Source organism: Drosophila miranda, chromosome 2 (assembly GCF_003369915.1).
Source record: "Drosophila miranda strain MSH22 chromosome 2, D.miranda_PacBio2.1, whole genome shotgun sequence".
Classification (NCBI taxonomy): domain Eukaryota; kingdom Metazoa; phylum Arthropoda; class Insecta; order Diptera; family Drosophilidae; genus Drosophila; species Drosophila miranda.
The window spans coordinates 3,932-20,490 of record NC_046675.1 but is presented as its reverse complement, the minus strand read 5'-3'; the positions used below and the strand labels follow the sequence as shown (position 1 = coordinate 20,490).

Here is a 16,559-nt window from a genome sequence, read left to right as displayed (position 1 = left end):
GGCTGCCTTGTGCGGAGTGCATCGGCATAGCTGCTCATCTGAGCTGGAGGAGCAGGAGCTCTTGCGCCTGAGCGCGCTCGCCGGCGGCTTGGCTGCTGCAGTGCTGGAAAGCCCTGCTGGTTCATGACGGGTGGCTGGCGGGGACGCCGCAAACCCTGAGCGGCGGGTAAGGTAGGCATTGAAAGTTTGCTCAACATCCTGTTGGTCTGTTCTAACCCATTTTTCCTTCTGTTGCAGTATTCTTTATATTTGATGCAACCACGGTAGCTGGCAACATGGGGACCATTACAGTTGGCGCATTTCGGCACATCCTCCCGCTTCTTGGGGCAGTCCTTGGGGTCATGCTTCTCCCCACACTTGAGACATACAACTGCACGGCTGCAGTAGTTCTTCGAGTGCCCAAACATCTGACACTTATGACACTGGGGAACGCCTGGCGCGCGTATGGGCTTCTCGACCTTGATCCGCTGGCTGCAAATTGCCGTTAGCTCATAGATACCATTGTTGCTCTCCTGTGGCTCAAGCTCAACCTCGAATAGGTCCAATGGCTCCTTTGTAAATCTTTTATGTATATTGGCAATATGCCTCACCTTATATCCGAGTCTACCAAGCTGTTCACGCACCCAGTCTGTGGGTGTGGAACGGTGCAGGTGACGTATGACGATACGCATACCCCTCTTTTTTTTGATGTGTCGTATTTTAATGGTTTGACTGGCTCAGGGCACTTTAGAGTGACCTGAAGCTTTATTTATTAATGTTCTTATTACTATTGGCAACATATAACATTATTTATGGAAACATTTAACATTTTTTTAACATTTAGGTATTTTTTTTTTACTTTACGGTAACATTGATAATAACAGACAGAAAAATACTAGACAGTTATCAATTTGCTCTTGTAAACAAAAGGTAAGTTAAGATCGGCTTGTGTTTTCTTTTTTCTGGCTTAGGCATAAAAATTTTGTGACGCCGCTCCTGGACCCCTCATCCGGTGCGAAACGGAGGTATGGACGACAGGGAGACCTCCAAGCATCGGCAACGCAAGCGCGGCATCGCCTCGTCCCTCTTTTCCTGGCCGAATCCAACCGATGCAGCTCTAAGAAGAACGGCGGCGCATATGCTTCTTTAGGTTCGATTGGTCCATTGGGAGGTTTGCGTTGAGTTTGGTAAGTAAGTCTATTTGTGCTTTTCCTTTGGTTAATTTTAGCTACATTTTATTTGCAGGCTAAATTAATTTATTTAGAGGTTTGCGTTGAATTTGGTAAGTCAGTTTATTTCTGTTTTGGCTGATTTTGATTGTATTTTATTTGCAGGTTTTGATTGGTTTGTTTGGAAGCTAGCGTGGTAAGTATTAATTTGTGTTTTGACTGATTTTAATTGTATTTTATTTGCAGGTTCAATTGGTTATATTTGGAGGTTTGCGTTGTATTTGGTAAGCGAGTCTATTTATGTTTTGGCTGATTTTGATTGTATTTTATTTGCAGGTTTTGATTGGTTTGTTTGGAAGCTAGCGTGGTAAGTAAATTAATTTGTGTTTTGACAGATTTTAATTGTATTTTATTTGCAGGTTCAATTGGTTTATTTGAAGGTGTGCGTTGAATTTGGTAAGCGAGTTTATTTCTGTTTTGGCTGATTTTGATTGTATTTTATTTGCAGGTTTTGATTGGTTTGTTTGGAAGCTAGCGTGGTAAGTAAATTAAATTGTGTTTTGACTGATTTTAATTGTATTTTATTTGCAGGTTCAATTGGTTTATTTGAAGGTGTGCGTTGAATTTGGTAAGCGAGTTTATTTCTGTTTTGGCTGATTTTGATTGTATTCCATTTGCAGGTTTTGATTGGTTTGTTTGGAAGCTAGCGTGGTAAGTAAATTAAATTGTGTTTTTACTGATTTTAATTGTATTTTATTTGCAGGTTCAATTGGTTTATTTGAAGGTGTGCGTTAATTTTGGTAAGCGAGTTTATTTCTGTTTTGGCTGATTTTGATTGTATTCCATTTGCAGGTTTTGATTGGTTTGTTTGGAAGCTAGCGTGGTAAGTAAATTAATTTGTGTTTTTACTGATTTTAATTGTATTTTATTTGCAGGTTCAATTGGTTATATTTGGAGGTTTGCGTTGTATTTGGTAAGCGAGTCTATTTATGTTTTGGCTGATTTTGATTGTATTTTATTTGCAGGTTTTGATTGGTTTGTTTGGAAGCTAGCGTGGTAAGTAAATTAATTTGTGTTTTGACAGATTTTAATTGTATTTTATTTGCAGGTTCAATTGGTTTATTTGGAGGTGTGCGTTGAATTTGGTGAGCGAGTTTATTTCTGTTTTGGCTGATTTTGATTGTATTTTATTTGCAGGTTTTGATTGGTTTGCTTGGAGGTGATTTGGTGAGCGGTTTAAGTTATGTTTTGGCTGCTTTTAATTAGTTTTAATTGTAGGTTTATACTTTCTGGATTTTTGCTCTACCATTGGATCAAGTCTTAACCATTCGGCTGGAGGACGCCTTCCTCTTCATCCCCTCTGTGGTCTGGCACTATAATTCTTTGTATACCCAATGGTTGGCCCCTGATTCTTTCAAGTATTGTTTCCCTAGTATATTTCCCTTGAGCATACATTTTTCTGTACACGTTTATTTGTAGTTCGCAGAATCTGTCCGGGTGTTTGTATGGTTTTTTCTTCCGTTCGGCCTCTCTATTGTCCATTTTAGCCTTTTCCAGTCTTTCCTGTTCTTCGTTTTCTAACCTCAGCAGAGTAGGAAGTCCTTTCCTCAGGATGGGTACATACTTCTCTACTATAACTTTGCGCTCAGCTTCGGAATAGTATCGGTTCGGATCCAGATCTGGATTTTGCTGTTCCTGACGTTGTCCATTACAACGCGGGAGGATAAACTTCCGGAGTTGATTGTCATATCTGTGGCGGCTAGATTTCAATCTATTAGGGACATGGGGGTTGGTCAGCAGTCTGGCCACTTCGGAGTTTGAGTGATCCACGAGTGAATTAGCGAGACGGCCGCTAGCCTTCTCGTAAACCTCCTCGACAGTTTTGATATTGTATACACTTCTGATATTGTCGTTTCTTGTATATCTTGTGGCCCTAACTGCCCTCCTCACTAGTTTGTTTTGGAGTGTTTGTATCTTTTTCACTAATGAGTCGGAAGCCAGAGCACCCCAGACTGGAAAAGCATAATACCAAATTGGCATGATTAATTGTTTTAGGATGGTCACTTTGCAGTCTTTGGCAAGCCGGCTTTTGCAGCCAATAATCCAATCAAGTTTTATTGACGCAGTTCTTGTCTTATTTATAATGGCTTTGACATGGTGGTTAAGGCTAAGTTTCCTATCGAGCGTAACCCCAAGATACATTTGTTTGAATTTGTTAGGAATTCTTTGTCCATTTAACTTAGGCGTACTTTCTTGCTGTGTTTTGCTAAGTTTGTTCAATGTGAAAAATACGTGGGCTGTTTTCTTTTCGTTAATGCCCATTTCCCATTTTTTAGCCCAAACACTGAACTTATTTAGGTATTGTTCGTTCATTTTTGCCGCAGTCAGGGGGAAGTCCGCTCTGCTCATAATAATTGTGTCATCTGCATACGTAGCTAACATCCTGTTTTTTTCCCTCAACACCGGTATCGAAGTGGGGTGATATCCATTCAAGCAGTTTGGTAGCGGAACGTCAGATGAGTAGATGCTGTATAGAAGAGGACCTAAATTGCTGCCCTGAGGAACACCGGCTTTTATTTTTCCAATTCTCGATGTAATACCATTGTTGGTAATTACTTCGAAGGTCCTTTCATTTAGGTAGCTTTCTAGTAGCTTGAAGGCCTGAAGAGACACCAGTTTTGATAGCTTATATAGCAAACCGGTGTGCCATACTCTATCAAACGCTTCAGATATATCTATAAAAACAGCTGAGCAGTATTGTTTTTCTTCGAAGGCCCCCATAATGAATTGCGTTACTCTTGCTAGCTGTTGTTTTTTTTTAATGGTTTGACTGGCTCAGGGCACTTTAGAGTGACCTGAAGCTTTATTTATTAATGTTCTTATTACTATTGGCAACATATAACATTATTTATGGAAACATTTAACATTTTTTTAACATTTAGGTATTTTTTTTTACTTTACGGTAACATTGATAATAACAGACAGAAAAATACTAGACAGTTATCAATTTGCTCTTGTAAACAAAAGGTAAGTTAAGATCGGCTTGTGTTTTCTTTTTTCTGGCTTAGGCATAAAAATTTTGTGACGCCGCTCCTGGACCCCTCATCCGGTGCGAAACGGAGGTATGGACGACAGGGAGACCTCCAAGCATCGGCAACGCAAGCGCGGCATCGCCTCGTCCCTCTTTTCCTGGCCGAATCCAACCGATGCAGCTCTAAGAAGAACGGCGGCGCATATGCTTCTTTCTGTGGATGATATGAAACTCCTGGCTGATTTTAATATTGTTTTATTTTCAGGTTTATGTTTTGTAGGTTTGGTGATCAAGTGTCAGGAATCCAGTTAGGTAATTTGTGTTGTTATATTTATTGGATTTTTAACCTTTGTTTTGACTGATTTTAATTATTTTCTATTTACAGGTTCGATTGGTCCATTGGGAGGTTTGCGTTGAGTTTGGTAAGTAAGTCTATTTGTGCTTTTCCTTTGGTTAATTTTAGCTACATTTTATTTGCAGGCTAAATTAATTTATTTAGAGGTTTGCGTTGAATTTGGTAAGTCAGTTTATTTCTGTTTTGGCTGATTTTGATTGTATTTTATTTGCAGGTTTTGATTGGTTTGTTTGGAAGCTAGCGTGGTAAGTATTAATTTGTGTTTTGACTGATTTTAATTGTATTTTATTTGCAGGTTCAATTGGTTTATTTGAAGGTGTGCGTTGAATTTGGTAAGCGAGTTTATTTCTGTTTTGGCTGATTTTGATTGTATTCCATTTGCAGGTTTTGATTGGTTTGTTTGGAAGCTAGCGTGGTAAGTAAATTAAATTGTGTTTTTACTGATTTTAATTGTATTTTATTTGCAGGTTCAATTGGTTTATTTGAAGGTGTGCGTTAATTTTGGTAAGCGAGTTTATTTCTGTTTTGGCTGATTTTGATTGTATTCCATTTGCAGGTTTTGATTGGTTTGTTTGGAAGCTAGCGTGGTAAGTAAATTAATTTGTGTTTTTACTGATTTTAATTGTATTTTATTTGCAGGTTCAATTGGTTATATTTGGAGGTTTGCGTTGTATTTGGTAAGCGAGTCTATTTATGTTTTGGCTGATTTTGATTGTATTTTATTTGCAGGTTTTGATTGGTTTGTTTGGAAGCTAGCGTGGTAAGTAAATTAATTTGTGTTTTGACAGATTTTAATTGTATTTTATTTGCAGGTTCAATTGGTTTATTTGAAGGTTTTTTTAATGGTTTGACTGGCTCAGGGCACTTTAGAGTGACCTGAAGCTTTCTTTATTAATGTTCTTATTACCTAAGACTAGCAACATTTAACATTAGGACTGACACATGAAGAGTTTTGGCAACATATTAATCTAACAGAGTTATCGATTTCTTATGTAGTACGTTATTTATCAAATTACTATTGGTTACAATTTATTACTTTTTTTTTTTTTTTGCTTTATTTTAATTTTAGACTAAATTCAGATTGGCTCGCTCGACCGAGTGGCTGCATGTCCGGCCACCCGGGATGCATTGTTTGTGGATGCGTTGGTCAACAGTCGTTGATTATTGGCTCGCTCGACCGAGTGGCTGCTGATCCGGCCACCCGGGATGCATTGTTTGTGGATCGTTGGTCAAAAGTCGTTGATTATTGGCTCACTCGGCCGAGTGGCTGCTGGTCCGGCCACCCGGGATGCGTTGTTTGTGGAAATTAAAATGAATTTAATTTTATTTTATTTGCAGGTTTATATTTTGTTGGTAATGGAGTGTCGGCAATCAAGTTAAGTAAATTATGTTTTTATATTTGTTGACTTTTAATGAATATAATTATTTTATTTTCAAGTTGATTCACTGGATGTTGCGTTGGGATGTCTTCTGGCTGCTTGCTTAGTTGCTGACATATGTACATTTATTATGTACATACAGTTAATTTCGTACACCATATGTGTTTTATTTATTTAATTGGCAGGTTTTGTCTTCAGCTTTGTAATAATTTGTATGTAATTTTGTGTAGTTTATGTTGTTATATTTGTTGGCTCTTTTTTTTTTTTTTAGTTGTTTTATTTTTTTAGGTTTGCGGCAGATTTGGTAGGTGTTTTAAATTGTATTTTGGCTGAATTTAATTTTATTATATTTGCAGGTTTGGTAATAGAGTGTAAGCAGTCAAGTTAGGTAATTTATGTTGTTATATTTGTTGACTTTTAATGAGTATAGTGTTTTATTTTCAGGTTTAAAGAAAATTGGTGTGAAAAAGAAAAAGTGATTTCAATTGTTTTTACGCCAATTGAAATCTTATTATATCTGCAGTCTTATTTTTTGCTGGTTTGATGGTAAGGTGTCAGCAATCAAGGTAAGTAGTTTATTGTTTTATTTGTTGGCTTTTGATGACTGATGTTTGTTTTATTTTCACTGGCTGTTGCGCTTGATGTCTACAACTTGTTTGCGTATTTACTGACATTGATTGTTATGTAAATAGTTATTTTGTACGCCAATACATGATAGATTTGGTGGGTAGTTTATTGGCTTTTAATGATTTTTTGTGATGATTTTAACTTTATTTATTTACATTTCAGGTGGTAAGGTGTCAGTAATCAAGGACCAGCTTAGAATTTGTCGAGCAAAGTTGGGTGATTCCATGTATGACGTGAGGGGCCTTCGCCACATTTTGATGCAGCTTTATTCCAGTGCCAATGTTATTTCAAGCGTGTCTCTTGGAAAGGCTGTTGCTCCTGATGTCTACAAATTGTTTGAGTATTTATTTAAATTAATTTGTTATGTAAATAGTTAGTTTATATTTTGTTTTGTTTTCAGGTTTTTCTATTTTCAGATTCATGATAAATTTGGTAAGTAGTTTTTGTTGTTATATTTATTGGCTTTTAATGATTTTTTGTGATGATTTTAACTTTATTTATTTACATTTTAGGTGGTAAGGTGTCAGTAATCAAGGACCAGCTTAGAATTTGTCGAGCAAAGTTGGGTGATTCCATGTATAACGTGAGGGGCCTTCGCCACATTTTGATGCAGCTTTATTCCAGTGCCAATGTTATTTCAAGCGTGTCTCTTGGAAAGGCTGTTGCTCCTGATGTCTACAAATTGTTTGAGTATTTATTTAAATTAATTTGTTATGTAAATAGTTATTTTATATTTTGTTTTGTTTTCAGGTTTTTCTATTTTCAGATTCATGATAAATTTGGTAAGTAGTTTTTGTTGTTATATTTATTGGCTTTTAATGATTTTTTGTGATGATTTTAACTTTATTTATTTACATTTTAGGTGGTAAGGTGTCAGTAATCAAGGACCTTAGAATTTGTCGAGCAAAGTTGGGTGATTCCATGTATGGCGTGAGGCTCTTTTAGTTTGTGATGTTTGAGATGTTGGTTAGTGGCACAGTAAGATGTGGACGGGAATAAAAGTTTGTCACTGTAATTAATGGGTGTGGTGGAGGAAGGGCGGCACGGCACGGCACGGCACACGACAGACACCACAGGAAAAAAAACAGGGCACAACAGAAAAAAACGGAAATGGCGACACGGCACAGAACAGTCAAAAATCGACACGACACGAAACGGTTGAAGCACGTCCGACGATCGCGACCTCTCGAGCGGGTGGACGAGATGAGAGTGGCGGACGAGGTTCATGGTGGAACTCTCACATGTCCGCCAACTCCCACACTCTCCCCCTCAACTCGAAAGACCCAATCGCCGATCGTCATTTACCGGTGCTCTCACCCCCGGTTCCACTTTCACTCACCCCAATATTGAGTGAGATGAAAGTAGTCCGAGGGCAGCAGCACCGATAAGTAGGCAATGGGAAATTGTAGTGGCCGTTTGATTTAGTGGCTGTGTGTGTTGTCGTTGGTTAATGGCTAGTGTCCTATGTTTGTGCTGTTTGTATTGGCTGCTCTGTTATAAGGGGATGGGATGGGAAGGGGGATAGATGCCTGCTCCCGTATAACCGCCCGGATACTGTAAACTTCCGGATCTTTCGATCCGGGCGCGTGACGCTCCGAAGAGTCGACCGCATAGCATCTTGTGGGCGGTTGTATTGGCATTGTTGGGGCTTTTGGCAGATTGGCGAAGGATGGCAGTGTAAATTTTGGTCCTGCTCAGCCTCATTTGGTCTTTGGTTGCTTTGAAGTGGGTGGGGGGTGGGTGGGTGAGGAAATGGCTGGGCGTAAATTGCCGAAGTTGGCGGCCGATAACACACTGGCATTGAGAAATGCATTTTGAATTGGCTTTTTTTTGGTGTGTTATCGGCTCGGGTATTTTTCTAATTGGCGTGGTATTTTTGTTGGTCATTAATGGCGTTACCACTTGTCAGGTATTTGGGAATGGGAGATAGTTGGGAAAGAAGAAGAAGAGGGAAAGGTAAATATGCTAAAATAAATAACTAAAATTAATTAAATTACATTACAGCTAAGGACAAACTATCTACAATTACTACAAATAAGGACTACAAAACTACAGAAATATATACAAGGTTAAAACAAACAATAATTACAATACATTTACACAACAATAAACATACTTAAATATCATTTATTTTCTAACAGGAGGACAACTACAACGAAGCACCGGCCGGCATGGCAAACGCAATGCAGAACATTGCGCCGCATACCGGCCGGCTCTGCTGTCCCCCTGTGCAGGATTAGTGGCACCATCTGAGAACTTTAGTGGCGATGGCTGGATGTGGGTGTTGGCGTGCATCGTGGGCAATGATGGTGTTGTTGGCGAGCGGCTCTGGTCCGGCCGCCCACGTTGCATCTGTCGTTGGTCGGTGTTGGCTGCTGCACTCAAGTGGCACTGGTCCGGCCACCCAACTGCATTGTCGTTGGCATTGGCATCGGTGTGTGATGCCAACGTATCGTGGTATTGGCCGCATCCAAGTGGCGAACTGGTCCGGCCACCAGGATGCGTTGTCGATGTTGTTGTTGTTGGCCGCATCCGAGTGGCACTGGTCCGGCCACCCAAGATGCGCTGTCAGGTGGATTGGCCTGGCCTCCTCAGCCACGTTCATCGTCGGTATTTAATGGCGCTTTAAATGGCTGCTGGTCCGGGCATCCAGATGAGGTGTTTGTTTTTGGCGTTTGATTTTTAATTTATGTTTATTTGCAGGTACTGTCGGCGTTTGGATATTGTTGCTGGCGACCCTTGTCTGGTTGGTGTTGGCGTGAGAGGCGTTTGCAGGTGAGTATATGTGTTTATTGGCAGCCTCTCTCCTGAATCTCCTTCTTCGTTTGCAGGATTTGCTGTCGTCCGGCGGCTCAACACCAGGCCATCCCGCCCTCACATAAATGGCATGAGAGACGGGTGTGACCCAGTGGAGCGGCAACAGACGCCAGCATCCGCGTCGTCATTTGGAATGGCAGCCGTTGGTTCGGAGTTGCGTGACGTCACGGCCATGGACAGGCGGCAGCGTCATCAAAGAAGGCCTCCTTTTCCGCCCCTTTGGCAGAAAATTGATGATGTTGGTGGCGAGGCAGCTTCTTGTTGGTCAGCTCTGTCTGGTGATTGGCAGGTACGTGTGATTTTTGTATGTTTTGGCCGTTTTTCGTTGTTGTCCGTATTGACGTCTTTTTCCTTTGTTTTAGTGGCTGGCTTCACCCAGGCCATCCAGCGCCTCGAATGGATCGTGGTCGGTCCACTCGTCGTCATCTTCGTCAATTGCTTCGCAGTCCATATCGGATTCAGAGTCCGATATGGCCGCGGCGTCAAAGTGCGTATTTGGTGCTGGTCGTGGTGAAGGCTGTGTGGATGCTGCTGCTGCTGTTGTTGTCTGAAGTGGCGGCACTCCTCCCGTGCTCTCGTCCCTTGCCTGCAGCAGGTTTGTCAGAGACGTTGATATTGCTGCCAGCTTTTCTTCCAGCTCTCTAATTTTTTCCACATATCTTTTCAGATTATGGGCACAGCTTCCATCGCACTGGGCGCCTGGCTGCTGCTGCTGCTGCTGGTGTTGGCGTGGCGTCGGAGCATCATTCGCGATCGGCTGCATCGGCTGGACCCTCTGGTGTTGGCGCCCCCTGGTCGATGGCTGGGGATGTTGGTCGCCATACCGATGCTGTTGCCGATGCTGCCGATCCGGTTGGTGTTGGCGCTGCTGCTGCGGGTTATGGAGTGGCTGTGGATGTGGCTGCTGCAGGCTACGTTGGATTTGCTGCTGTCGCTGTTGTATTGGCTGTGGCTGCTGATTGCGACGCTCCTCATCCCTGGCGACCCTGTGGGCCACGAGCCTCTGCCTGGCTGCCTTGTAGGATGGGCAGCCCTTGTAGGCACTGATGTGCTGGCCCTGGCAGTTGGCGCATTTCGGATTGGCGGCCCTCGGCTTGCTGCACTCCGTCGTCAGATGTCCACCCGCGCATTTCATGCAGACAGCAGCTCGTCTACAATATGCGCGGGTGTGGCCAAACACCTGACATCGATGGCACTGGGCGGGGTCACGGGAGACTCCAAGTCTCTCAACCGTGACGGGCCTCCCACCCAGGCGTCGCAGCTTCAACACATCGAATTGGCCACGGTCCGGTTTGGGGGCGATCTCAGCCTCGAAGAGGTTGAATTGGCGGCTGCGATCGAATCGATCAGTGATTGCCCTCACAAACCGAACCGTGAACCCCTCACACAGCATGCTGCTGCGAATCCAATCCGGCGGCGTGGAGTGGGAGAGTCCTCGGATGAGGATCCTCAACCCACGTTCCTGGCTGGGCTGATGCCCGAATTCGCCGTGCCGGATGTCATCGTCGGTGGTAGTGGCAGGGGTGTTCGTGATGGTGATGGCGGTGGTGGTGTTGGTGTTGGTAGCGGTAGGTGTATTTGTAATTGTAATTGCGTTGGCGTCATTATTTGTATTGATATTGTCAGTATTGTCTATATGTATGGCTGGTGATCGTCCATGTATTGGCTGTTTTTGATGTTGGTGATGGCTGTGGGTCTGGCTATTTGCATCTATAGTAGTGGCAGGGGCATGGGCAGGGGCAGGGGCAGGGGCAGGGGCATGTGTTGGCTGTGTTGAGTGCGGCAGAGTGGCAGGATCGGCAACTGTGTTGGTGTTGGCTGTATTTGTTGTCCGTTTCTGCTGCCTCTGTTGTTGCTGCCGCAGCTCGTGCTGCCTCAGCTGCTCCTGGACAATGGCCTCCAGCTCCTCCATGGTTTGCCTCTTCTTCATTGGCCTTTTGATTGGCGGTCGCTGCTGCCGCTGCTGGTGATGGCGGCCCCGTCGTCTGGCCTGCTTCCTCTCACCCTCACCCTCATCGTCACTCCCACTGTCGATGAGGGCGCGGCGTCGTTTTGGTGTTGCTGTTGTTGGTGATAATTGTGCAGGCTGGGCTATGGCTCGGATCGACCCGCTGCTCGAACTCGAACCAAGTTCGACACGCAACGGGTTCGATCCGGTCGTGTGTGTGTGTGTGGCTGCCCGTTGGCCGCTTTGGCGCTCTGCTGCTGCGCGTCGGCTTGCCGGCTCTCCTCCGACTTCTCCCTCTCCCGTTACACCCGAAATGTTCGAGAGTGTGAGAGGCGGGAAAAGTGGCGTCTTTTCGGCCCTTCCCTTTGTGTTTGGCGGGGTTTTTGTGACGGGGCTCAAGGGGGGAGTGGCTGTGGCCGTGGGTAAATCGGCCATGGCAATGGCTGGGTACTCACGCGATGGGTCGCTGTGGCGTCGGCGCTGTGCATTGGCTGGGGCGTTGGTGTTGGCGCCTGCGCCGAGGGCTCTGCTGCTGCTGCTGCTATTGTCGGTGTTTGTGTTGTTGGCTGCTGCTGCTGCTGCTAGGGCGCATCTGCGGGCTGCTCTGCCGCCGTCGCTGTGGCGTCTGGATGACCCTCGTCTGGCCATTCCTCTCGTCATAGTTGTTGTTGCTGGTGTTGGTCCCTTTACCGTTTCTTAATTAATTGCAGTTAATTGTTTTTTTTTTTTTTTTGTGTTTGTATTGGGTCATTTATTGGCACTTTCTCTCTTTTTACACAGTTTACTCTAGTTGGTTTGTGTATATATATGTAAATTAATGTTATTTGTTGGCGTTTACATTAATGTTATTTATTGGGGAGAAGAAAGCTTGTCGGTAGTAGTAGTGGCGGTGGGGGGGGGAAGGGACTCTTGTCATGTCAGGGGGCACGGCACGGCACGGCACTCAACAGACACCACAGGAAAAAACAGGGCACAACAGAAAAAACGGAAATGGCGGCACTGCACGGAACAATCAGAAGCGACACGACACGAAACGGTTCTGGCACGTCCGACGAACGCGACCTCTCGAGCGGGTGGACGAGATGAGAGTGGCGGACGAGGTTCATGGTGGAACTCTCACATGTCCGCCAACTCCCATACTCTCCCCTCCACACTCGAATGGCCCGATCGCCGATCGTCATTTACCGGTGCTCTCACCCCCGGTTCCACTTTCACTCACCCCAATATTGAGTGAGATGAAAGTAGTCCGAGGGCAGCAGCACCGATAAGTAGGCAGTGGAAGGTTTGAATTGGCCGTTTGATTTAGTGGCTGTGTGTGTTGTCTTTGGTAAATGGCTAGTGTTCTATGTGTTTGTGCTGCTTGTATTGGCTGCTCTGTTTCAGGGGGATGGGATGGGAAGGGGGGGGATAGATGCCTGCTCCCGTATAACCGCCCGGATACTTTCAACTTCCGGATCTTTCGATCCGGGCGCGTGACGCTCCGAAGAGTCGACCGCATAGCATCTTGTGGGCGGTTGTATTGGCATTGTTGGGGCTTTTGGCTGGGTGGCGTAGGTTGGCAGTGTGGATTTTATTCCTGCTCAACTGCTATGGGTTTGAAATGGGTGGGGGTGAAAAGGGGAATGGCTGGGCGTAATTGCCGAAGTTGGCGGCCGATAACACACTGGGCATTGAGTAATGCAATTTAAATTTGAAATGGCTTTTGGTGTGTTATCGGCGCGGTATTTTTCTAATAGGCGTGGTATTTTTGGGTCATTAATGGCGTTACCACTTGTCAGGTATTGGGGAATGGGAGATAGTTGGGAAAGAAGAGGAAGAATGAAAGGTAATTATGATAAAATAAATAACTAAAATTAATTAAATTACATTACAGCTAAGGACAAACTATCTACAATTACTACAAATAAGGACTACAAAACTACAGAGATATTTACAAGGTAAAACAAACAATAATTACAATACATTTACACAACAATAAACATACTTAAATATCATTTATTTTCTAACAGGAGGACAACTACAACAAAGCACCGGCCGGCATGGCAAACGCAATGCAGAACATTGCGCCGCATACCGGCCGGCTCTGCTGTCCCCCTGTGCAGGATCAGTGGCACCATCTGGGAACTTTAGTGGCGATGGCTGGATGTGGGTGTTGGCGTGCATCGTGGGCAATGATGGCGTTGTTGGCGAGCGGCTCTGGTCCGGCCGCCCACGTTGCATCTGTCGTTGGATGGTGTTGGCTGCTGCACTCGAGTGGCACTGGTCCGGCCACCCAACTGCATTGTCATCGTGTTGGCATTGGCGTCGTGTGATTGAGGCCAACGATTTGTGTTATTGGCCGCATCCAAGTGGCTGCTGGTCCGGCCACCAGGATGCGTTGTCGATTTAATTGTTGGCCGCATCCGAGTGGCACTGGTCCGGCCACCCAGGATGCGCTGTCAGGTGGATTGGCCTGGCCTCCCCGGCCACGTTCATCGTCAGTATTTAATGGCGCTTTAATGGCTGCTGGTCCGGGCATCCAGATGAGGTGTTTGTTTTTGGCGTTTGATTTTTAATTTATGTTTATTTACAGGTACTGTCGGCGTTTGGATATTGTTGCTGGCGACCCTTGTCTGGTTGGTGTTGGCGTGAGAGGCGTTTGCAGGTGAGTATATGTGTTTATTGGCAGCCTCTCTCCTGATTCGCCTTCTTTTGCAGGATTTGCTGGCGTCCGGCGGCTCAACACCAGGCCATCCCGCCCTCACATAAATGGCATGAGAGACGGGTGCGACCCAGTGGAGCGGCAACAGACGCCAGCATCTGCGTCGTCGTTGGAATGGCAGCTGTTGGTTTTTAGTTGCGTGACGTCATTGGGATGGTGTGGTAGCAGCGTCATCAATAGGGGCCTCATTTTCCTCCCATTTGGCAGGAAATTGTTTATGTTGATGGCGAGGCAGCTTCTTGAGGGGCAGCTCTGTCTGGTGATTGGCAGGTACGTGTGATTATTGAGTGTTTTGGCAGTCTTTCTTTATTGTCCGTATTGACGTCTTTTTCTTTGTTGCAGTGGCTGGCCTCTGGATCGACGATTGGGCACATCAATAGGCGCCGCCCGAGCGCATGCTTTTGCGTGCGCTGGCGATTTGGGCCCTCCACACTTGGCCCAGACCCTCCAGATCGTCAAATGGATCGTGGTCGGTCCATTCGTCGTCATCATCGTCATTATTTGCTTCACAGTCCATATCGGAATCAGAGTCCGATATGGCTGCGGCGTCAGAGTGCGTATTTGCGGTTGGTCGTGGTGATGGCTGTGTGGATGCTGCTGCTGCTGTTGTTGTCTGAAGTGGCGGCACTCCTCCCGTGCTCTCGTCCCTTGCCTGCAGCAGGTTTGTCAGAGACGTTGATATTGCTGCCAGCTTTTCTTCCAGCTCTCTAATTTTTTCCACATATCTTTTCAGATTATTGGCACAGCTTCCATCGCACTGGGCGCCTGGTTGCTGCTGTAGCTGGGATTGGCGTGGCTCCGGAGCATCATTCGCGATCGGCTGCATCGGCTGGACCCTCTGGTGTTGGCGCCCCCTGGTCGATGGCTGGGGATGTTGGTCGCCATACCGATGCTGCTGCCGATGCTGCCGATCCGGTTGGTGTTGGCGTTGCTGCTGCGGATTTAGGAGTGGCTGTGGATGTGGCTGCTGCAGGCGACGTTGGATTTGCTGCTGTCGCTGTTGTATTGGCTGTGGCTGCTGGTTGCGACGCTCCTCCTCCCTGGCGACCCTGTGGGCCAGGAGCCGCTGCCTGGCTGCCTTGTAGGATGGGCAGCCCTTGTAGGCACTGATGTGCTGGCCCTGGCAGTTGGCGCACTTGGGAGCAGCGGCCCTCGGCTTGCTGCACTCCGTCGTCAGATGTCCACCCGCGCATTTCATGCAAACAGCAGCTCGTCTACAATATGCACGGGTGTGGCCAAACACCTGACATCGATGGCACTGGGCGGGGTCACGGGAGACTCCAAGTCTCTCAACCGTGACGGGCCTCCCACCCAGGCGTCGCAGCTTCAACACATCGAATTGACCACGGTCCGGCTTGGGGGCGATCTCAGCCTCGAAGAGGTTGTATTGGCGGCTGCGATCAAATCGATCAGTGATCGCCCTCACAAACCGAACCGTGAACCCCTCATACAGCATGCTGCTGCGAATCCAATCCGGCGGCGTGGAGTGGGAGAGTCCTCGGATGAGGATCCTCAACCCACGTTCCTGGCTGGGCTGATGCCCGAATTCGCCGTGCCGGATGTCATCGTCGGTGGTAGTGGCAGGGGTGTTTGTGATGGTGATGGCGGTGGAGGTGTTGGTGTTGGTATTGGCGAGGGTGCTGGTGTGAGTGGCGGTGACGGTGTTGGTGTTGGTGTTTGTATTTTGTATGTGTTGTGTTTGCTGCCGCTGCTGGTGATGGCGGCCCCGTCGTCTGGCCTGCTTCCTCTCACCCTCACCCTCATCGTCACTCCCACTGACAATGAGGGCGCGGCGTCGTTTTGGTGTTAGTGTTGTTGGTGGTAATTGTGCAGGCTGGGCTATGGCTTGGATCGACCCGCTGCTCGAACTCGAACCAAGTTCGACACGCAACGGGTTCGATCCGGTCGTGTGTGTGTGTGTGGCTGCCCGTTGGCCGCTCTGGCGCTCTGCTGCTGCGCGTCGGCTTGCCGGCTCTCCTCCGACTTCTCCCTCTCCCGTTACTCTCGAACTGTCCGAGAGTGTGAGAGGCGGGAAAAGTGGCGTCTTTTCGGCCCTTCCCTTTGTGTTTGGCGGGGTTTTTGTGATGGGGCTCAAGGGGGGAGTGGCTGTGGCCGTAGATAAATCGGCCATGGCAATGGCTGGGTACTCACGCGATGGGTCGCTGTGGCGTCGGCGCTGTGCATTGGCTGGGGCGTTGGTGTTGGCGCCTGCGCCGAGGGCTCTGCTGCTGCTGCTGCTATTGGCGGTGTTTGTGTTGGTATTGATGGCTGCTGCTGCTGCTGCTAGGGCGCCTCTGCGGGCCGCTCTGCCGCCGTCGCTGTGGCGTCTGGATGACCCTCGTCTGGCCATTCCTCTCGTCATAGTTGTTGTTAGTTTGTGTATTGGCGATCTGCTGCCTGTTTGCTGCTTCCAATTAAAAAGTCTCTTGTGTGTGTGTGTTTGTGTTTAATGTATTTATTGGCACTTTTATTCACTATATTCTCGTCTATCACAGTTTTCTCTTTTAGTTTGTGATGTTTGAGATGTTTGGTTAGTGGCACAGTAAGATGTAG

At 46.2% G+C, this 16,559-nt stretch overlaps 1 protein-coding gene and 2 long non-coding RNA genes across 8 annotated transcripts; 2 read left to right on the top strand and 1 right to left on the bottom strand.

Moving 5' to 3' along the window:
* The first annotated feature begins 1,307 nt into the window (after positions 1-1,307).
* On the top strand, positions 1,308-2,206 carry LOC117186884. Of its 3 annotated transcripts, none has more exons than XR_004471753.1 (3): positions 1,308-1,344; positions 1,395-1,515; positions 2,084-2,206. It is a non-coding gene; the product is annotated as an uncharacterized LOC117186884 (long non-coding RNA). The 3 variants fall into 3 exon arrangements; XR_004471755.1 differs by having other exon boundaries at positions 1,329-1,432; positions 1,485-1,515; XR_004471754.1 differs by having other exon boundaries at positions 1,329-1,515; positions 2,084-2,121; positions 2,174-2,195.
* A 3,162-nt stretch (positions 2,207-5,368) lies between these two features.
* LOC117186885 lies at positions 5,369-7,429 on the bottom strand. The gene is made up of 3 exons (XR_004471756.1): positions 7,396-7,429; positions 7,046-7,215; positions 5,369-6,865 (listed from the first exon to the last, which is right to left on the bottom strand). It is a non-coding gene; the product is annotated as an uncharacterized LOC117186885 (long non-coding RNA).
* Positions 6,224-7,500, top strand: LOC117186881. 4 transcript variants are annotated; one of them, XR_004471750.1, is made up of 7 exons: positions 6,441-6,479; positions 6,606-6,636; positions 6,703-6,880; positions 6,941-6,972; positions 7,053-7,230; positions 7,291-7,322; positions 7,403-7,479. XR_004471750.1 is itself a non-coding variant. In XM_033388164.1 (5 exons), exons 1-5 carry the CDS (start codon positions 6,672-6,674, stop codon positions 7,483-7,485), a joined length of 528 nt encoding a protein of 175 aa, XP_033244055.1. In that variant the 5' UTR covers positions 6,650-6,671; the 3' UTR covers positions 7,486-7,500. The 4 variants fall into 4 exon arrangements, 2 of the variants coding, with proteins under 2 accessions (XP_033244055.1, XP_033244054.1); XR_004471749.1 differs by adding an exon at positions 6,224-6,301 and having other exon boundaries at positions 6,358-6,880; XM_033388164.1 differs by lacking the exons at positions 6,441-6,479; positions 6,606-6,636 and having other exon boundaries at positions 6,650-6,880; positions 7,053-7,224; positions 7,403-7,500.
* Positions 7,501-16,559: the final 9,059 nt, after the last annotated feature.